Source organism: Salmo salar, chromosome ssa25, assembly GCF_905237065.1.
Source record: "Salmo salar chromosome ssa25, Ssal_v3.1, whole genome shotgun sequence".
Classification (NCBI taxonomy): Eukaryota; Metazoa; Chordata; class Actinopteri; order Salmoniformes; family Salmonidae; genus Salmo; species Salmo salar.
This window is the reverse complement of record NC_059466.1, coordinates 14,827,806-14,845,908: the sequence shown is the minus strand read 5'-3', so window position 1 is coordinate 14,845,908 and position 18,103 is coordinate 14,827,806. Positions and strand designations below refer to the sequence as shown.

Sequence of the window (18,103 nt, the reverse complement as noted above, 5' to 3'; positions counted from 1 at the left end):
ATTTGAGTATTTCTAAAATTCCCTATGGGAAAAATAATTGGTGGAAAAACAATTGGAACTATTTCCCTGTTTGACCGCTAGGTTTCATGGGCATTATGACACCTACTCTAATACGGTGTATTAAGACAAAGTGGGACACTTTTTACATTGACGATCTTCTGTAACCTCTTTAGACATCTATCCAACATATTATCCCCCAAAAATATACATTTCTGAAATCCTCAAGATATTTCCTAAATCACACACAAAAACAAATGTTGATATCATATTCACAGGAGGCATGACACACCCATTTGCGTGCACTGAGTAAAAAACATATTTTCAGTTTGGATTTGGTAGACAGCAGGATAGATAAACTGGGACACCATTATAGTCCTGATAAACTGGGACACCATTATAGTCCTAATTGGACCCCAATGACAATTCAATTTGTTTGATTAGGAAACATTGAGGATTTCAGAAATGCATCATGAGTTGGGCTATGTTGGATCGATGTCTGAAGAGGTTACAGAAGATTTCAACGCAAAAAGTCTCCCACGTTTTCTGAATTCACGTTCTTAACTGACTTGCCTAATTAAAAACAAAAGGTTAAATCAAACTTTAAAAAAAAATACTGTTCCACTTTAGCTACTCCATCATGCTGGCCTATTGAAACATAATATTGGCAACTTCATTAATTTTGATGCACCAATACATAGTATGCACATTTCCATCACAATTTCACACAGTGCATTATGTAACCGTAACTTTTCCCCCCTGTTTTGATGTTATGTCACTGATCTTGCCATGTGCTTTGCGGGGTGAGCTCCCTGTTTGAAGCTTACTTGGACTGCAACCCTCTTTGATTTCACACAAATTCATTGATGTGATTTTTATAATGTGGTTTCTCTGCAAGGACTACACAATAGTTGTGATTTCCTCGTCAGACCAAGCTGTCCCCGTTTGTATGATGTTAACAAGCTTTGACGAAGGCCAAGATAACAAGAAACACTTTTCAATGAGAAAACAAAAATCTACTTTGGGTAAGAAAAACTTTTTCAAAGATGTAGCCTACGACGGAATAGGCCTACTCGTGATCAAAAACGACTTAGTCTACATTTGAACACCACGGCAGAAGCGTTGCTATTCTGTATCTTCCCAATTAAGTAGCCTAGTTTTGTTGTTTGGCTACTTGAAGGGAACTAGGGCCTATCACTCGCAGCCCACCTCTTCCAGTGAATTGAATTCTAGATAATGAAATGAGTATAACATCTTGGCAATTAAACCATACTAGATTTTTTTTAAATTTCCAGTCCTGAAATATTTTCCAATACTGAGAATGCGTCATGCACGATTGCGTTGTTGGTTAATATCCGTAGCACATCGCCATATCTGATTATTAGCTGCTGTCAAAGCTAAAATGAGTATGACATCCGGGCATTTAAAGTATACTCGGTTTTCGAAATGTCACATACTATGAAACGTTATTTTTCCCCCACATACTCAAACGGTATGTATGGGTATTCAGACACTGTCATTGACTTTGAAAGAGGGATCTCAAAGGAGCATAGGAGGATTTAAATGTGCGTCTCAGTCACCAGATCTCAACCCAATTGACCACTAAAACCCTGTTCACATTGGCAGTTTGAAGTGACACAAATCTTATTTATTTGCATATCCGATAAGAATCTCTTATTTTTCCTGCAGTTTGAACAGCCAAAAAGCACGAATGGGATAGGTCAAGCCACATTTCAAACCACCTAGCTACTCTGTTGACAGTTTGACCAAAAATTGTGGTAGCTAACTAGCTTGTTAATTGTTTACAAACACATTAGTGAATTTGTTATGAAGATAAACTGCTACCTAGCTAGCCAGTTGACTGCTGTGGCTAGACAAAAAGGACTTGAAAGTTGGATCCTCTTATTCTTAGAGGCTATAAAAGTGTTCTTACACTATTGTTTTGAACATTCAAGGTTTTACTGCTAACCTACAAAGCGTTACATGGGCTTGCTCCTACCTATCTTTCCAATTTGGTCCTTCCGTACATACCTACACGTACGCTACGGTCACAAGACACAGGCCTCCTTACTGTCCCTAGAATTTCTAAGCAAACAGCTGGAGGCAGGGCTTTCTCCTATAGAGCTCTATTTTTATGGAATGGTCTGCCTGTCCATGTGAGAGACGCAAACTCGGTCTCGACCTTTAAGTCTTTATTGAAGACTCATCTCTTCAGTAGGTCCTATGATTGAGTGTAGTCTGGCCCAGGAGTGTGAAGGTGAACAGAAAGGCACTGGAGCACTGGACCGCCCTTGCGCTCTCTGCCTGGCCGGTTCCCCTCTCTCCACTGAGATTCTCTGCCTCAAACCCTATTACAGGGGCTGAGTCACTGGCTTACTGGTGCTCTTCCATGCTGTTCCTAGGAGGGGTGCGTCACTTGAGTGGGTTGAGTCACTGACGTGATCTTCCTGTCCGGGTTGGCGCCCCCCCTTGAGTTCGTGCTGTGGGGGAGATCTTTGTGGGCTATACTCGGCCTTGTCTCAGGATGGTAAGCTGGTGGTTGAAGATATCCCTCTAGTGGTGTGGGGGCTGTGCTTTGGCAAAGTGGGTGGGGTTATATCCTGCCTGTTTGGCCCTGTCCGGGGGTATCGTCGGACGGGGCCACAGTGTCTCCCGACCCCTCCTGTCTCAGCCTCCAGTATTTATGCTGCAATAGTTTGTGTCGGGGGGGCTAGGGTCAGTCTGTTATATCTGGAGTATTTCTCCTGTCTTATCCGGTGTCCTGTGTGAATTTAAGTATGCTCTCTCTAATTCTCTTTCTTTCTTTCACTCAGAGGACCTGAGCCCTAGTACCATGCCTCAGGACTACCTGGCCTGATGACTCCTTGCTGTCCCCAGTCCACCTGGTCGTGCTGCTACACCAGTTTCAACTGTTCTGCCTGCGGCTATGGAACCCTGACCTGTTCACCGGATGTGCTACCTTGTCCCAGACCTGCTGTTTTCAACTCTCGAGAGAGACAGCAGGAACAGTAGAGATACTCTGAATGATCGGCTATGAAAAGCCAACTGACATTTACTTCTGAGGTGCTGACCTGTTGCACCCTCTACAATCACTGTGATTATTATTATTTGACCCTGCTGGTCATCTATGAACATTTGAACATCTTGGCCATCTTCTGTTATAATCTCCACCCGGCACAGCCAGAAGAGGACTGGCCACCCCTCATAGACTGCTTCCTCTCGAGGTTTCTTCCTAGGTTCTGGCTTTTCTAGGGAGTTTTTCCTAGCCACCGTGCTTCAACATCTGCATTGCTTGCTGTTTGGGGTTTTAGGCTGGGTTTCTGTACAGCACTTTGTGACATCAGCTGATGTAAGAAGAGCATTATAAATTTGATTGATTGACTGAACTGGGAAACATCCATGGCGGGTATTGTTGTCATCTTACCTTGCTACATAACTTCTGAGTGATAGGAAGCATGAGCACCACCACCAATCAGCCTACACCACTGCTCACATACAGTTGAAGTCGGAAGTTTACATACACTTAGGTTGCAGTCATTAAAACTCATTTTTCAACCACTCCACAAATTTCTTGGTAACAAACTATAGTTTTGGCAAGTCGGTTAGGACATCTACTTTGTGCATGACACAAGTAATTTTTGCAACATTTGTTTACAGACTGATTATTTCACTTATAATTCACTGTATCATAATTCCAGTGGGTCAGAAGTTTACATACACTAAGTTGACTGTGTCTTTAAACAGCTTGGAAAATTCCAGAAACGATGTCATGGCTTTAGAAGCTTCTGATAGGCTAATTGACATCATTTGAGTCAATTGGAGGTGTACCTGTGGATGTATTTCAAGGCCTACCTTCAAACTCAGTGCCTCTTTGCTTGACATCATGGGAAAATCAAAAGAAATCAGCCAAGACCTCAGAAACAAAATGGTAGACTTTCACAAGTCTGGTTCATCCTTGGGAGCAATTTCCAAACACCTGAAGGTACCACGTTCATCTGTACAAACAATAGTACGCAAGTATAAACACCATGGGACCACCCGGCCGCCATACCGCTCAGGAAGAAGATGTGTTCTGTCTCCTAGAGATGAACATACTTTGGTGCGAAAAGTGCAAATCAATCCCAGAACAACAGCAAAGGACCTTGTGAAGATGCTGGAGGAAACAGGTATAAAAGTATCTGTATGCACAGTAAAACGAGTCCTATATCGATAACCTGAAAGGCCACTCAGCAAGGAAGAAGCCATTGCTCCAAAACCGCCATAAAAAAGCCAGACTACAGTTTGTAACTGCACATGGGGACAAAGATTGTACTTTTTGGAGAAATGTCCTCTGGTCTGATGAAACAAAAATAGAACTGTTTGGCCATAATGATCATTGTTATATTTGGAGGAAAAAGGGGGAGGCTTGCAAGCCCGAAGAACACCATCCTAACCGTGCACGGGGGTGGCAGCATCCTGTTGTGGGGGTGCTTTGCTGCAGGGGGACTGGTGCACTTCACAAAATAGATGGCATCATGAGAAAGGGAAATTATGTGGATATATTGGAGCAACATCTCAAGACATCAGTCAGGAAGTTAAAGCTAGGTAGCAAATGGGTCTTCCAAATGGACAATGACCCCGAGCATACTTCCAAAGTTGTGGCAAAATGGCTAAAGGGCAACAAAGTCAAGGTATTGGAATGGCCATCACAAAGCCCTGACCTCAAGCCTTTTGAAAATTTCTGGGCAGAACTGAAAAAGTGTGTGCGAGCAAGGAGGCCTACAAACCTGACTTAGTTATACCAGCTCTGTCAGGAGGAATGGGCCAGAATTCATCCAACTTATTGTGGGGAGCTTGTGGAAGGCTAGCCAAAACGTTTGACCCAAGTTAAACTATTTAAAGGCAATGCTACCAAATACTAATTGAGTGTATGTAAACTTCTGACCCACTAGGAATGTGATGAAAGAAATAAAAGCTGAAATAAATCATTCTCTCTAGTATTATTCTAACATTTCACATTCTTAAAATAAAGTGGTGATCCTAACTGACCTAAGACAGGGAATGTTTACTAGGATTAAATGTCAGGAATTGTGAAAATCTGAGTTTAAATGTATTTGGCCAAGATGTATGTAAACTTCCGACTTTAACTGTACCCGTTGTTACAATGACAACTAGCGTAGCCTTGTCAGAAAGTGACTGCTGTCTGAACACACTCACATCCGATTTGGTCACATATAATTTGCTGTATGGGTAGTCAGTTGTCCAAAACGGATTTGAGCATTAATGCCTGCAGTATGAACAAGGCTTTAGCCTATAGGAGATTCTGGAGCGGTGCCAAAGACAGTTTTACACCACCATCAACAAAACATCAAATTATGGAATTTCTTGTGGAAGAGCGATGTCGCATTCCTCCAATATAGTTCCAGACACTTGTAGAATCATTGAAGCTGTTCTGGCGACTTGTGATAGCCCAACTCCCTATTAAGAAACGTTACGTTGGTGTTTATTTTGGCAGTTCCCTGTACATAGGCCTAGTGAAAAATGTGTTGCAGCTGTGCTATGATTCAAACGTATCTGTCGTGATTCCTGGCCCCTCAGTGGACTGAACATCTTCGTGATATCATGAAAGCTGTTCACCTTGTAGTATGACTTTAGAGTGCTTTGTTGCCTGTACAATGTCCTGTCTTCCGTTGATTTGAAGATACTGGTGCGTTCAGACATTGTTTGAGGTGTTGTCATGGGGACTGTGGGCCATTGGCCTGCTGTGATTTTACCCCTGGGAGGTATGCTGTCCCACTGACTGCCTGTATGCCTTTCAGGGCGTAATGGCCCACCGTTGCTCGGAGATAATCCAGTGAGCTTGTAATAGTAAACACACATGCAGACCTCGTATGCACACCCAGCATCATTTCAGATGCTAACTAGCATTCAGGCAGCTGCTTTGTTGCAGCTGGTATGTAGATGACTTTCAAAGTTTCCCACTACTGAAAAAGGGCTACAACAAAGAGTATTTTACATGTTTTAAAGGCTCCACACACAGCAGATCTAGACATGAGTTTTCACTGAAAAATAAGTGCTAAATGTCAAGGGAAATCAAGTCAGCCTTCAATCTGTTTCATAATTCCGATCATTGAAACCTTTGACCCTTCACCTTGTTGAACCCACAACAAATCTCTTGACCACAATGTAATGTGGAAGCACATGTGAGTTTCTGCGAGAAGATTTATAAACCCTCATACATCAGATAACTATGTCCCAAATGGAATGTGAGAGCAGATTACTCCCCAGGAAATGCCTGAAGAGCAGAATTTCTCCAGTAAGACTGCAGAGATTGCTTCCCTAAATGTAGCTACTGCTAAGCTGTTTGTGTTAATTTCTATTTATGAATATCCTCTGACATGTTGACTGTGATGTAGCCTACTTGAATAGTTACACAAAGGCTGTATTGAAGTCATCTCAATTGAATCTGTCTATACCATCAGCTACCTACCATTAGCCACACTCTTTTTATATATGAGTAAAAAATATATATGATTTGCGTAATTTAACTTATACATTCAGTGCCTTCGGGAAGTATTCCGACCCTTTGACTTTTTCCAGATTTTGTTACGTTACAGCCTTATTCTAAAATGGATTAAAAAAAATTAAAAGAAATGTTAAACTTATTTACATAAGTATTCAGACCTTTTGCTATGAGACATGAAATGAAGCTCAGGTGCATCCTGTTTCCATTGATCATCCTTGAGATGTTTTTACAACTTGATTGGAGTTCACCTGTGGTAAATTCAATTGATTGGACATGATTTGGAAAGGCACACACCTGTCTATATAAGGTCCCACAATTCACAGCAGAAACCAAACCATGAGGTCGAAGGAATTGTCCTTAGAGCATGAGACAGGATTGTGTCGAGGCACAGATCTTGGGAAGGGTACCAAAACATTTCTGCAGCATTGAAGAACACTGTGGCCTCCATCATTCTTAAATGGAAGAAGTTTGGAACCACCAAGACTCTTCCTAGAGCTGGCCTCAATCGGGGGAGAAGGGTCTTGGTCAGGGAGGTGACCAAGAACCCGATGGTCACTCTGACAGAGCTCTAGAGTTCCTCTGTGGAGATGGTAGAACCTTCCAGAAGGACAACCATCTCTGCAGCACTCCACCAATCAGGCCTTTATTGTAGAGTGACCAGACGGAAGCCACTTCTCAGTAAAAGGCACATGACAGCCCGCTTGGAGTTGTGCCAAATGTCAGCTAAAGACACTGCCAAAAGGTGCTTCAACAAAGTACTGAGTAAAGGGTCTGAATACATATGTAAATGTGATATTTCAGTTATTTTATTTAAATTAGCCTGTTTTTGCTTCGTGATTGTGGGGTATTGTGTGTAGATTTGAGGGTGGAAAAACGATTTAATACATTTTAGAATAAGGCTGTAACGTAACAAAATGTGGAAAAAGGGGTCTGAATATTTTCTGAAGGCACTGGAAGTCATAAAACATTTGGAGTAGCTCTTCAATCCATTCAATTGGAGTTAAGACATGTTGTTAGACCTACACATTTTTGGGGTTAATTTTTCATGTTTCAAACATTTTAAATATGTATGGGTTCACTCCTGGGGCGATTGAGAAAATAACAACGCTCAAAATATGACAAATAGATCGCCATCTGTTTATGCGTTAGCTGCCAAGTTTATTTCATTAAATACTAATCGGTAACTTTTGTTTTACACAACGATTTTGGAATGATCACCTAACGAAATGCCTTCTAAATGCATTTTGTCCATTATCTATGATTAGTGTGCTCTACTGGTACCAAGATGAGTGTAGGATAGGCAGAAGTTGATGCTCTACAAAGGAACTACTTTGGAATATATCTTGGCTCAGCACAGAAGCCTATTTGCTTTCATGAAAACATTTTTCAAGAAGATTCAGATGTCATTAACTTCTACTTGTCAAAGTTAAGATATCTAGTTAGTCTAGTATAGGTGTGGAGGCTGCTGAAGGGAGGACGGCTCATAATAATGGCTGGAAGGGAGTCAAGGAAATGGTATCGTACACATCCAACACGTGGTTTCCATGTGGTTGATCCACTCCATTGACACCATTCCAGCCATTATTATGAGCCGTCCTCCCCTCAGCAGCCTCCACTGTTGTACATTGACTTGCAAAGTGATCAGGGCCTGTGCAGGGTTAACACATTTGATCAAGTCTGTTCTTTATTGGATTGAACATCTACTTAATCTATCCTATACAATGTATTGATGTCTGTGAGGGTGGAGTGCAAAGCACTTTTTTCTTCAATTCTATTCACCTCTTCTGTCCCCCTTTCTATTTGATTGGTTGGTATTTTCGAAATCTAGGTCCTCATGCCACCTGGGAAATGTCACTAAACTCTCTTCCAGTGAGTCTGGCTGATCTCAAGAACATCAACAAATCCTGTTAAGGCTATCTTGGTATTTTTAGATTAGAATTAACACATCAAATATGTCTGTCTATAGAGTAGAAGTTAACTTGAACTTTTGTGCTACTTCGTGCAGGGCTACTGTCCCTAAACTGGTTCCCTCCTTTAAGTGCTGCATGGTAAGTAATTGCTCCATTTCCCATATTAAATAATTACTGGATTCACTCTTTTTCCTATAAAAGAATCCAGTCATTGCATTACAATATGTTGTAGTGTTAAATCATAAAATAATACGATTGCCATTGTTTGGATTGTGTGGAAACATTTGGCTGTATTAGCATAATTTACCATATCAATTTTACTCAGATCTCAATGATTAGTCAACTCTGAAGTAATATTCTCTATTAAGTGTTATGGTGTGTTCTTCACAGAGAAGATGAGCTCTCCTTGCCTATGCAAACACCACCAGTGTTGATGTTCTCCTGTAAAACTGCACTCATCATTTTCAGTGTACTTTTCCATCCTCAGTAGGCAAACACTGTTTTCTGAGACAGGCTGCATAGTCTGGCTGCTACAGAAAGACTGAGAGAATGGGCCAAAACTCCAAGCAAGCTGGTCCTGGGGCTCTGTTCACAAACACAAACAGAGCCCCAGGACAGCAACACAATTAGACCCAACCAAATCATGTGAAAACAAAAAGATAATTACTTGACACATTTGGCCCTAAACAGAGTACACAGTGGCAGAATACGAGAGAGAGAATTTGCATTAGAGAAACTAGTTTGGCTTCTCTGCAAGGCAGCACAGTTCCTCAGTGAGGTAATATAGTGCCATTTATGTACCTTTGAGTTTCTTTACAGGTCAGCTATTCTGGAACAATGTTACACAATGGACACAGTCGAATTTTGACACATACATCACTGTTCTGCAGTGGTAGTATCGCTAAGATTGATTTATTTAACTAGGCAAATCAGTTAAGAACAAATTCTTATTTACAATGACAGCCAAACCCTCCCCTAGCCCGGACGGGACGATGCTGGGCCAATTGTGCACCGCCCTATGGGACTCCCAATCACATCTGGTTGTGATACAGCCCAGGATCGAACTCAGGTCTGTAGTGATGCCTCTGGCACTGCGATGCAAAACAGACCAAGTTACGGTTGGGCGTAAGGTATCATGCCAAGCCTATTTCACACAAGCTCTTACCTAAATCACAGCCACTTGTTGGAACATCAAAAAGCCATATTGCTGTTGAGACATTTACACCAAAGCTATCAGACAGAGCAGCTGCTGAAGGTACATACAGTAGCTACCTGATTGGATAGGTGTTGCTTTGTTTGAGGACATTTTAAATGTTCTTCTTTCATATGCGGCAGAGCGGTGGGTGAGCTTCTCAAGGAAATCTATTCCTCAAATAATTCATGCGTCTGCGCGACCACGCACTCAAGAAGGGATGGGGGTTTGTAGTCCTGGAATGTTTTGGTGTGCGCGCCCCCGATTTTGTCTGATCGTGTGGCGCGCCAGAGGGCGAGGGTACGTACGCGCGGAAGCGCGATTTGTCTGTATCTGGAGTACAAGGAAGGAGGAAAACTGGAAAGGGGAGTGATGGCGGTAAAGAAATGACAAGTTCGGGAGTATAAATTACACAAGAGTTGCATTATGAGGAGCCATCAGCACCTAGGATAAAGAAGCAAGTATCGTAAGAGGTAAAATACAATGGAAGTTAATTTGCGTGCGGTAAAGCTCTGACATGTTTTGCTCACGGTTTACTTGTAATTGTTACAATGAAACTGATCACCACAATAGACATTTGGTATCTAACGTGTTTTGCACAGTTCACTTATTTCTGTGTTTCATCTTTAGCTGACTTTTATTGTCATTGTTTGACCGGCTACGAATTATCATAGGCTCTTAAAAGCCCATTCAGGTTCAATAATTTAAAAGTTGGTCTACGACAATGTAGTGGTGAGGGAAAAGTAATTTGCTTTGAAGCAACCGGAAGAATGCGATTGCAAGGTATATAGGAGGTTGACTTTGGATAGGCTCGAATAGTACTAACAGCTAGGTTTTGAAAGTGTATTTTCCTCTTGTCTCTGTAGAATGACCACCACATTACGCATGATTTAGACTCCCTGACCAAGACGCCGAATAATCTGAGGGATCCATGGCACTGGTCGAGTGAGAACAACAATAGTGGAACAATAAACACTCAGAAGTTTAACTTCTATCGACTCTTCCCAAGATACTCCCAGTAAATCTTTGAAAATGATAAAAGCCGAGAGCAAAGGAGAAAGGGCGCTGAGGAGTGCGTCCCCGCATAGAAATGCTTACAAGTCGGACTTCCACGCTATTAAGTGTACTTTTGATGGGACGAAGTCCGACGGCGCTGCAAAGTCATATGCAAATGGCTCTAACGACACACAGGAGGACACGAGGGGGAGGCATTTTGGCAATCGGATAAACAAGATAAAGAATATTTTCCTCCAGATGGATGGCCAGCAACAAGAGATTCAAGAGGTGAAAACAACTTTGAAAGCTGATTTGTCCCCTGTCTCCCCACCAAATGTGCCATTTGCAGTCACCACACACAAAACAAGTTTGAGCTGTGCCACTAGCCCAGAATCTCCAAGTTTAGACAAAAACCCCAAGGGAGAAGATGTCGAAGTTGACAAAACAGCTTTGGCAGAGAAGTTTTCTTCGACCCGGAAACTCTTTGAGAGGACTATCAAAGAACAACCCGCAGCGGAGAAGTCTCCCAACAGAGTTGTAAGCCGGGTGCCCCTGGGCAGTGTGTCTGATGGGGGGAAAAGTACCAGGAGATTGTCAGGGTCCACTGAAACTAGCAACATCAAAACGGAGCCTGGTCCCACTCCAGTGACGAGAAGCCAGCCAGATGAGACATGCGATACTGAGGAGACTAAACATGTATCAAGGGTGTCACTGAAAGCTGGACCCATGTCCAGGCGGCTAGACAACTTCATTGTGGACAGTGACAATGAGGCAAAAGCAACAGAGATGTTGTCTAAAGTATGCAGTCTCTCAGATCGCTCAATGCCTACATCTTCAACAAGGGACATTTTTCACAAATCCACCATTCCAACTAATGATGCCGCTAACAAACCCACCTCCATAGTTACCGGTGTCGTCCTCAAACCAACTCCCCCATTCAATAACACTACTCACAAACCATTCTCCCCAACAGCCAATGCCACTCCAAAGCCCATCTCCCCAGAGCCCGTATCCCCAGGTGGCCAAAGCGCTTACAAGCGCTCCCCCTCAATCAGTGACGGTTTCAGTAGACCATCTGTGGGTAGCGATGGAGTAAAACCCTCCAGTCCACCCCCTAGGGATCAAAAACAGCCTACTGTGTTTGCCAATAGCTTTTACAGTAGCAACAGGGCCAAAACCTCCAACAGTGCCAAGAGTGATGGGCATGTGGCACAGAGTCCCACCAGGGAAAAGCCACCTTCCCAGGCCTCATCTCTGCCTGGCATGGTCCGGGCTGAGCTCGTAGTGGTACAGAATGAGTCATCAGAGAGCGAGGAGAACGAAGATGAGAATATTGAAGACGATGTTTTTGAGGAAGTGCATGTTCAACCCCCAAAAGAGATCAAAGTTGAGCTAAAAGAGTTGCCATCAAAGGCGATCAGTCAGAAGGATGACCACCTTCAGCAGATCTCAGAGAAAGATGACGGGAAGGAGACAGAGATTACACTGGAGAAGGAAGAAGTAAGTCGATTTGAGGAGTCACGGAATGAATTGAAAGAGGAGTGGAGAGAAGATACGAACCCTGTAAATCAAACCGCGGATTACGAGGAGGAAAATGTGGAGGAGGAGGTTGCTGAGGAGGAGCAGGGCAGAAGGGGCAAGATTTCCGCAGTGGCATATGGTAGAGAGAACACAGCATTTGTGGATGATAAGGATACTGACCAGACCCTCGAGGAGGAGAAGGAAGAGCAGCCCTGTGAGGAGGAGTATGAGGAGGCCCCTGGGCTTTCAGATGATGAGGAGGAACCGGAACCACTGAGGAAGATCAAGTTTTCAACGTCACCAATACGGGTAAGCATTGAGAAGAGGAAATGTTATATTGATAATCTGAAGTGAAGTTGATGTTAATTGCTTTAATTTTGGGGTCTTATAGAATGTAAATCTTACATATAGTTTCTATTCATGGTAGCTAGCTAGCTTTTGTCTGGCCCAAAACTTCTGAGAGAGGTCAATTGTATATGTTGTAATATACTGGACAATGTCACAGCTGGCGCCCTTTTGGATCAAACTTGTTAACCAAGGAAGTCTGCTTTTGCTCAGGTTGTTGACTTATTTGTGGAGGGCATTCTTTGGTGCCTTGATTGACAGATCACACACAGGAAATTAGTGTCTTTGTTACACATGATGATGTTATGGCTGCTGTAGCACTGTATCAGGTGAAACGTATCATGGATGAAAACCCAAACTATGGGGTGTTTAAGCTTCTGTAATTACTGAGGCATTGCCTAAAGCTGGTGTGTCTGAGGGTCACATCTTTCTCTTGTTAACAATGTTGTGGATCTAGGCTAGTAGTAGTGGAGACATTTCCGGATGTTAGTCCAGAATGCTCCAAGCGGTGTTTATGGAAACATTGTTGACATTACGTGAGGGGTCTGTATGAGCCCCACTGAATGAGGATAGTCTGGAGGTAACTGGAGTGACGTGGTGGAACCCTGACTTAACTGTACTGTACAGTATAAACAACCTCATCATGGCTCCTCCAGTGACTTGTTGATGGTTGGTTGGAGGTCTACTCTTGGGGAATGATTATTTCCATTCACTGTGAATCAGCCTTTGGACATTGTACCATACTATATATGTATGTGTGTATATATATCTATAGATATATCTATCTATAGTACCAGTCAAAAGTTTGGACACCTGCTCATTCAAGGGTTTTTCTTTATTTTTATATATTGTAGAAAAATAGTGAAGACATCAAAACTATGAAATAACACGTATGGAATCATGTAGTAACCAAAAAAGTGTTAAACAAATCCAAATATATTTTATGTTCTTCAAAGTAGCTTTGCCTTGATAACAGCTTTGCACACTCTTGGCATTCTCTCAACCAGCTTCACCTGGAATGCTTTTCCAACAGTCTTGAAGGAGTTCCCACATATGCTGAGCACTTGTTGGCTTCTTTTCCTTCACTCTGTGGTCCATCTCATCCCAAACCATCTCAATTGGGTTGATGTCATGTGATTGGAGGCCAGGTCATCTGATGGAGCAATCCATCACTCTCCTTCTTGGTCAAATAGCCCTTACACAGCCTGGAGGTGTGTTGGGTCATTGTCCAGTTGAAAAACAAATGATAGTCCCACTAAGCGCAAAGCAGATGGGATGGTGTTTCGCTGCATAATGCTGTGGTAGCCATGCTGGTTAAGTGTGCCTCAAATTGTAAATACATCACGGACAGTGTCACCAGCAAAGCAACCCCACACCATCACACCACCTCCTCCATGCTTCACAGTGGGAATCACACATGCAGAGATCATCCTGCGTCTCACAAAGACACGGCGGTTGGAAACAAAAATCCCAAATTTGGACTCATCAGACCAAAGGACACATTTCCACCGGTCTAATGTCCATTGCTCATGTTTCTTGGCCCAAGCAAAATAAGAGCGTAGAAATGCATTGGGCTTATTTTGATGAGAGTGAAACCTCTTGCTTCGCCTCTTTCTCCCAAGCCTCTCCTCTTACCACTCACAACAACAACAGATGAGATATCACATCTTCCTCTCTGACAAACGGTTTCAACTCGCTATTTGCATTTGAGGTTTGGTCCAACAGAATGGATCATATGGACACGAAAACACACGGATACATTCTTTTACTGTAATAGATGAGAAGTTTCGAACCATACCCTTTTTTAATGTTTCAACTCCTCATATTTCGAGCAGGGCAGACACTACTGAAACAGATGTACCAACGAACATTCTGGAAAATGAATGCTCAGTTAGTCGTGATTGTTGAAAAAAATAAAAAAATATCTATCTATCTATATATCTATTTTGATTAATAATTACATTATTAGTGGGTCTTATGGTTGTGGAAGGCATACACTACCGTTCAAAAATTTGGGGTCACTTAGAAATGTCCTTGTTTTTGAAAGAAAATCACTTTTTTTCCATTTTAAAATAACAACAAATTGATCTGAAATACAGTGTAGACATTGTAATGTTGTAAATGACTATTGTAGCTGGAAACGGCTGGTTTCTAATGGAATATCTACATGGGCGTATAGAGGCCCATTATCAGCAACCATCACTCCTATGTTCCAATGGCACGTTGTGTTAGTTAATCCAAGTACTATTTAATGAAGCTGCAAGTTGAGGACTTGTGAGGTATGTTTCTCAAACTAGACACTAATGTACTTGTCTTCTTGCTCAGTTGTGCACCGGGGCCTCCCACTCTTTCTATTCTGAGCCAGTTATCACTGTTTTGTGAAGGGAGTAGTACACAGCGTTGTACGAAATCTTCCGTTTCTTGGCAATTTCGCGCATGGAATAGCCTTCATTTCTCAGAACAAGAATAGACTGACGAGTTTCAGAAGAAAGTTCTTTGTTTCTGGCCATTTTGAGCCTGTATTCGAACCCCCAAACTTTTGAACGTAGTGTACATTCAGCCGAGGTATAATTTCACAAGCTCCGAATTCATTAGATTATTGCTGACTGTTTTTAAATGCAGTGTATTTGACCTTTAATTGTACAACAAAGCTTATTTGGAGAAAACATATATATCGTGAATTGCCCATAGGTTTGAAAAAATTTGAGATAGGGCTGGGCCATATGGCCTAAAACTCATTTGTGAACGGCGTCAAAATGAAGTGGGCTGGGCGTGGGGGTGTTGGGTGATATCTCCCATCAACACAGCTTATCAACAATTTTGGCAGACCAGGGGAAAAAAATCACTTCGGGGCATTCCACAGCCTATATACTGGTCAACGTTTATCCAGGGCCTCAAATGTGTGTTATCTCAGGGTGTGGATGGCCCCAATTGGCCTGACATGGGGTCCTAGGGAGGGGGGCCAGTAGCTGACCTGGAGGACGACACAAACAGTGCGCTGTATCAGTCCTAGGGATGACATAGCAGAGATTAGCCTAGCTTTACACTTCACATCATTGTGTCACAGTAACCGTTCACATATTGATAGAGCTCAGTAACAGTGTGAGTGAAGAGAGATACACAAATGTGTTCGGAAATTCAAGCCATTGCAAACTCCATTATCAAACACTGTTTCAGTGAAGAATGCATTACTCCTGTACCAACGATGGACCGATTTTATGATCACCAGTCTTTTTGTCCAGGTAACACTAAGGTTAAAGGGCGTCTCCTTGTTAGGACTAGGTCGTAAGCGTGACGTGACATCTGTTGGTTGACAGTGTTCTTCCTGTGGTTGTGAAATGGTGGATTCTTCGTTTTGGTCTTGCCCTGGCATGTGCTGCTCATTGTTCTTCCCTCCTTTTTTCTCAATTCTAACAGGCTGAAGGTAGAAAGCATTTCATGTGTCTGGGACAAAGTGTTTACTAGTTATTAATGAAAGATTGTTTTCCACAAGCTTTTTCGCATCCCTTAATTTCTTTTCTTCTATATTCCTCAGGGTGCCATCTATAAAATGGTGGGTGTCCTATTTTAGATGAGTCATGTTTGAACTGCTTCCAGACAGTTTGAAGTGGGCACGGCACTTTAGGTTTTCCTCAAGCATGCACTTCCTGAAAACATTCCACCCTGGAGTATCTCTTAACAACACAAGGATGAGATGCGTCTCCTGCTATGTGTTGACTCGAAAGTGGAACGCTTCCTCTGGTCTTTCCTTTAAGCGTCAACGATGATATTGCAAGCAGGAATGGCTTCTGTTACAATACTTATCAATTTGTTTCCATAATTGTAGCCTCGATAGCCTAGAGAGTAAAGTTATGTAAGCGGTGTTCTTTCCCTCTCAAACAGGCTTCTCAGGAGAAAAGACACTCTCCTTTTGCAATAGGGGTAATTTCTGTGACGGGTTGGCTCTTGCTGTTGGTGTTTGAATATCAGTTGAAAAAGGGGATTGACTGTCTACTCACAACTGTTGTCTTTTTCCAGTTATCTGGAAAGCAGAAATATTTGCATTTGACAGTTTGGTCTTCCACCGAAGCGTCTTTCCATTTCATTTTCAACACAAGTCTGTCCTCACCTCTAGTGGCACAATACAGAATTATTCTAGTTTACCTCACTAGTAGTGCTTGACTAGGGTATTCAGTCGACAATGCCTCAGACAGTGTGCTGGTTTGAGCTGGCCCTTCCTGGCGTAGCGTGGTGGGCCACTCTGGAGCCCTGGCTTGCTATCAGAGGAGAGTTGAAGTGCTTTGTGCTCCAGCCTGCAGCAGGATTTAGGTCTTTGTGTGCAACCTGAGCCTGTACAGGGGACCTGTTGTCTGAGGAAGAAAGGTCTTCTTTGTCAAGCTGCTGCAGGAGACTTCCATACTGAACATGTCCCTTGACCAAGGCTCAAAAGACAGTTTGCAGTTCCACATATGGAGAGTTACTGTTTGTTTCGCAAATGAATGGATTGTAAATTTGTTGAGACTGATTTTCAGACACATGTACTCCTATCCCATTATCTCCGTACTTAATCTGCTGGTTCTGCTTGATGCATCTTTAAAATAGAGGTTGTGCTTTACTTAAGGAATCTCAACTTAAGTTGATGCTTTGTACCCATCAGAAGCTGAGTATTCTGGCCTCCCGAGTGGCGCAGCGGTCTAAGGCACTGCATCGCAGTGTTGCGGCGTCACTACAGCCTGCGGTCATAACCGGCCGTGACCGGGATTCCAATAGAGCGGCACACAAATGGCCTTGCGTGGTCCGGGTTAGGGGAGGGTTTGACCAGGGGTGCTTTACTTGGCTCATCTCGCTCTAGCGACTCCTTGTGCCGGGCGCCTGCAAGCTGACATCGGTCATCAGTTGAACTGTGTTTCCTCTGACCAGTGGTGGGAAAAGTACCCAATTGTCGTACTTGAGTAACAGTATAGCTACCTTTTTTAATAGAAAGTTACTCAAGTAAAAGTCAGCCGGTAAAATACTACTTGAGTAAAAGTATTTGGTTTTAAATATCCTTAAGTATCAAAAGTAAATGTAAAAGGATAAATAAGGAAAAAAATCCTTATATTAAGCAAAGCAGACGGCACCGTTTTCTTGTTTTTAAAATGTTTGGATAGCCAGGGGCACACTCCAACACTCAGACGTTATTTACAAAAGATGCATTTGTGTTTAGTGAGTCCGCCAGGCCAGAGGCAGTAGGGATGACCAGGTGTTCTCTTGATAAGTGCTTGAATTTGACCATCTTCCTGTCCTGCTTATCATTCAAAATGTAGTGAGTACTTTTGGGTGTCAGGGAAAATGTATGGAGTAAAAAGTACAATATATTCTTTAGGAATGTAGTGAAGTAAAAGTAGTTTTTTGGGGTATCTGTACTTTAAGTAGTACTTTACACCACTGACTCCGACACATTGTTGTAGCTGGTTTCCAGGTTAAGCGAGTGGGTGTTAAGAAGTGTGGCTTGACGGGTCATGTTTCGGAGGACACATGACTCCACCTTCGCCTCTCCACAGCCAGTTGTGGAGTTGCAGCGATGAGACAAGATCGTAATCACAAAATTGTGGAGAATAAAGGTGTAAAAAAATTAAATAAAAAGACTAACAATAAAAGAAACAAAGAAGCTGAGTA

General features: G+C 42.6%; 1 protein-coding gene across 3 annotated transcripts in view; it reads left to right on the top strand.

Annotated features, from left to right (window-relative positions):
* Positions 1-9,869: 9,869 nt before the first annotated feature.
* LOC106586230 (neurabin-1) overlaps positions 9,870-18,103 on the top strand; it is a 44,846-nt gene continuing 36,612 nt past the window's right edge. For all 3 annotated transcript variants that reach the window (XM_014173277.2, XM_014173276.2, XM_014173275.2), the window contains exons 1-2: positions 9,870-10,077; positions 10,471-12,430. In XM_014173277.2, the coding sequence (XP_014028752.2) occupies positions 10,637-12,430 (1,794 nt within the window). In that variant the 5' untranslated portion in view covers positions 9,870-10,077; positions 10,471-10,636. The remainder of the gene's footprint in view (positions 10,078-10,470; positions 12,431-18,103) is intronic.